We start from the raw sequence: 4,313 nt of genomic DNA on the forward strand, positions 1-4,313 counted from the left end.
CCAAGAGCTAATTCAATGGAGAGGCAGACTAGAATAGCAAGTCTTCTGCTTTAATCTGATTGCCAGGCTGCAGGGTAGCACTGCAAGGAATCTGAGGAAAACTTCCAGGCACAGAGGTGACGTAGAAGCTGAAATCCTGCCCACTTCCACTGGGAAGCCACAGAGGTTGTGAGCAGGCACAGAGGTTTAGACACCACAGATAAATGCAACCAACCCTGTGTGTGTTCAGTGCCCACCGTGGGTGCAGTGCAATTTTCCCACCCCAAGGCCATCACAGCAGTTCTCAAGTGAAGTCTTGGCAGGCCAATGTGTTTGTGATGAGGATGGGAGCTCGGTTGGATTTACAGGTAAGGAAAAACCCCTCTGGGCACAGGCAGGCAGGGAGCAGAGGCATTGTGTAGGAGAGCAGAGGGCAATGTTGGGATCAGTGGTGCTTGGCATGCTGGTGAGGACCTGTGGATACAGTTAGGAACTGCAGCAATAGGACAAGGAGTAATGGATTCAAATTAAGGAGGGGAAATTTAGGTTAGATATTAGGAAGAGGTTTTTTTCCTGTGAGTGTGGTGAGACACTGGCACAGGCAGTGTTCACAGCCAGGTTGGCTAAAGCCTTGAGCAACCTGCTCTGGTGGGAGGTGTCCCTGTCCAGGGCAGGTGGTTGGGGCTGGACTGGATCATCGCTCCATCCCAACCCCTAAAATTCTATCTTTCTATGATTCTATGGTTTGCTGTTTGCTGCATCCTCAACAGCTGCTCACTAGGATGGAATTAAAGCTGGGATCAGGGGATGCCCTTCCCGAGGAGCACACAAGGCAGCAGCCTAGGGCTGGGGCTGGGCATGGTGCTGAGCTCAGCTGTAGAGAATGATGTGCTTGCCACTGCCTGCCTGCAACTCCATCAGGCAGGGCTCAGCAGATTCTATGGTTTGCTGTTTGCTGCATCCTCAACAGCTGCTCACTAGGATGGAATTAAAGCTGGGATCAGGGGATGCCCTTCCCGAGGAGCACACAAGGCAGCAGCCTAGGGCTGGGGCTGGGCATGGTGCTGAGCTCAGCTGTAGAGAATGATGTGCTTGCCACTGCCTGCCTGCAACTCCATCAGGCAGGGCTCAGCAGCTCTTGTGTGTCCCATAATCCCAGAGAAACCAGGAAAGCCAAGATTCTGCCCTGCCTGGACCCACGTGGGGCTGGGGATGTGTCCATAGGGGCTGGGACACCCCTCTGGGAGTCTCCAGTCATGCTAAGCACAGGCAGTGAGCAGGGAAGTTTCTCTGCAGATTCCTCCTCTCCAGGCATACATGCATGTCTTTTCCTGCTGGAGCTAGTCTGTTTTCTGGGAGTGCTGCTTTGTTCTGGCCCTTGACCCTGCAAACTGGGCGTGCACTCAAGCTAAACAAGCAAACATGAAGCTTGGGACCATTGAATTGGAAGGTTGAGCTGCAGGGTGTGGGGGAGTATGGAGACAACAGCAGCAGCACAGCCTAGGGAGACCTTGAGCCCAAAACAGCACTGAGAAAACAGGAAGGGAAGGAAACATCCCTAGAATGATCTTGGCTCCTCCATCAAGTTACAAAGCTCACTGGGGTGAAGTTGTGCTGTGAGGATCCAGGTCTCTCACCCGTGGGTCGCAGGACCTGAGGTCAGGAAGGTGAGTGGGGCAGGAGATGTGGTTCCACATGTTTATTTTTGGAAAGCTGGAGTGTCTGGTCATGGTGACTCAGAAAACACTCCACCAAAGTGGAGGAGGAATTCCCACCCGTAGCCTGGGTGGTCAGGAATGCTTGTGCTCGGACAGCCCTGAGGGCACTCACCACCAACCTGTTACTCCAGGGAGGGTGAGCCCTGGCCAAAAGCAAGTCAGGAGCTGGACCAAGGATTCACCATCCCAGCAGCCCTTGCTGGCAGCAGCTGGGGGAAGCCACAGAGTTGACTTGGCTGGGAGAGAGGCAGTTTTGGTTTCTCTTCTCCAACCAGGAAGGCATTGCAGGGCAGGCAGCCAGCACTGCAAGCTGCCCTGCCCCGTCCCAAAAGCAGGGAAAGGAGAAACTGTACAGGTAGAGATGTCTTTCTGAGCATTTCCAGGTTGGTTTGCATTGACAACAGCTGCTGAAATCAATTCTGGTGGCTTTTTTTAGGTGCTGTAATGTTGGTTTAATCACACTCCTAAGGACAGGCAGTCTAAGCCCTGAGCAAACATCAGTAACTTGGTTGTTTTCAAAGCTTGGTGTATATTGCAGCTGAGAAAGTAGCTGAGGGGATGGGAATGGCCAGCAAGGATCCTGCTGCCCTGTTATATCCTGACAGATACACAGCAGTGTGAGATTTCCAGCGTTTGCTGGATGAAATGATGCCGTGGCCACTGAGGCAGTGGCTGTGTAGCCTTGGCATCACACTACACATTAACCATCACTTTCCCTCTCTTCCAGAGCTCCCTGCCAGCCCAGGGAGGGGACCACACGCATGCTGGCAGGGCCATGCTGTGAGGTGGGGACAGCCCAGCCAGCCAGCAGCAGGAGTGATGGCCCAGTCCAGGGCCAATGGCTCACACTATGCCCTGACAGCCATCGGGCTGGGGATGCTGGTCCTTGGCATCATCATGGCAGTGTGGAACCTCGTCCCTGGCCTCGGCCCCCCCGAGAAACCCTCCACCCACCCTGTCAACAGCAGCAAACCCGACCGTGGCTCTGGGGGTATTTTGAAGAGTAAGACCTTCTCGGTGGCATATGTGTTGGTGGGGGCAGGATTGTTGCTGCTGCTGCTCTCCATCTGCCTCAACATCCGGGACAAGAAGAGGCAGAGTGAAGATATCACCATCGCTCACGTGCAGCACCAAGTGTCTGTGGAGCCCTCGCAGCAGGAGGACAGGTGAGGTGTTTTGGGGAGAAAGGGAGTGGGGTTGGGTGTAGGAATGAAACTGGCTGTGGTTATTCCTCAGGGAGGTCCAGAGCTAAGAGGGGAAGGCTGATGGCAGCACGTGTCGTGGTTTAGGGATCTGATATATCCTGGAGGTGGGAAAGAAATGACTCCAGCTGGATTTATGGACCTGTAGGTGGAAGGGAGCCTTGTTGGGGTCTAGATGGAAGCATGGCCAAGCCAGTATTGCTGAGACATGTTACTCCTGGCTTGGGTGGCACATAGGAGGGTGCTGAGAGGGAACACTGGGGTGGTGGGTAATGGGTGACTCAGAGTGGGCTGCAGAGGGAGAGGAGCCAGAGCTGCAGGAGCTGCTGTCTCAGTGGGTACAGCTGAGGTGCCAAGCAGCCTTGGAGGCTGGCCATGGAGTTTAGACCCAGTGAAAGTCTGCAGGGCTCTGCTGTTTGCTCAGGAAACTCCATCGAGCAAAGCAAAGGCTGCTCCCACAGCAGGCACCATCTGGACAAACACACTGGACAGTGCTGGCTGCTGTTGGGATCTGCAGGGAATCATTCTATGTGCAGATGCTCCCAGAAAACTGGGTTTCCTTATTAAATTGGTAAGGTAACTTCATAATGCCAAAGAAATTGCAAGGGGTGTTGTGCAGGTACCTGTGACATAGATGGTGACATAGTGCAGACCTGAATCTCTTTCTAGAAAGCCTCAAGGTATCCAACCCAAAAGAATAGCAAAGGCAGAGGAGTGATGCCCCTTTTTTGGGAGAGGAGGAGAGAAATTGGTGTTCTCTTGAGGGAAGAAATCACTGCTGGGCTGTAGAAAAAGGGTTTGTGAGCAGAGAAAGTGAGGATCAAAGGTGTACATATGTCACAGGGAAATAAAATGTGTCTGAACATGGGGTCATGATTTGGTCTGTCAAGCAAAGAGGATGTGGTATATAATGTAGAAGAGCAAATAATCAGTTAGGGTTTGAGGGTGGGTGTGCTGGTTTGGGCTGAAGTGAAGTTAACTTTCTTCCCAGTGGCTAGGCTAGTGCTGTGTATAGGATTTGTGCATATATGGAAAAAAAAAGACTAAAAATATGCAGTTGCACACATGCATAGAGAAAACCACCTGATAGACATAATCCTGGGATTAGCAGCAAAGAAAGTTTCTTCAATGCAGGTGCATTTTTTTCCTCCTTAACACCTCCAACTTTATAGCATGAACAGAAAATAAGAATTATTTTTCTGTCTATTTACCTGTATATACCTGATCACTTTTCATTGGGATGTTAGGAACTGCAGTGATATGACAAGGGTCTGTGGATTCAGACTGAAGGATGGAAAGTCTAGGTTAGATGTGAGGAAAAAGTTTTTTACTCTAAGGGTGCTGAGACCCTGTCCCAGGGTGCCCAGGGAGGCTGTGGCTGCCCCAACCCTGGCAGTGTTCACAGCCAGGTTGG

General features: G+C 51.9%; 1 protein-coding gene across 1 annotated transcript in view; it reads left to right on the forward strand.

Annotated features, from left to right (window-relative positions):
• Positions 1-2,516: 2,516 nt before the first annotated feature.
• The window catches only part of TMEM51 (transmembrane protein 51), a 2,512-nt gene continuing 715 nt past the window's right edge, over positions 2,517-4,313 (forward strand). The window contains exon 1 of the mRNA XM_009080575.1: positions 2,517-2,863. Coding sequence (XP_009078823.1) covers positions 2,517-2,863 — 347 coding nt within the window. The remainder of the gene's footprint in view (positions 2,864-4,313) is intronic.

This window comes from Acanthisitta chloris, unplaced genomic scaffold, assembly GCF_000695815.1.
Source record: "Acanthisitta chloris isolate BGI_N310 unplaced genomic scaffold, ASM69581v1 scaffold3608, whole genome shotgun sequence".
NCBI classification, from domain to species: Eukaryota; Metazoa; Chordata; class Aves; order Passeriformes; family Acanthisittidae; genus Acanthisitta; species Acanthisitta chloris.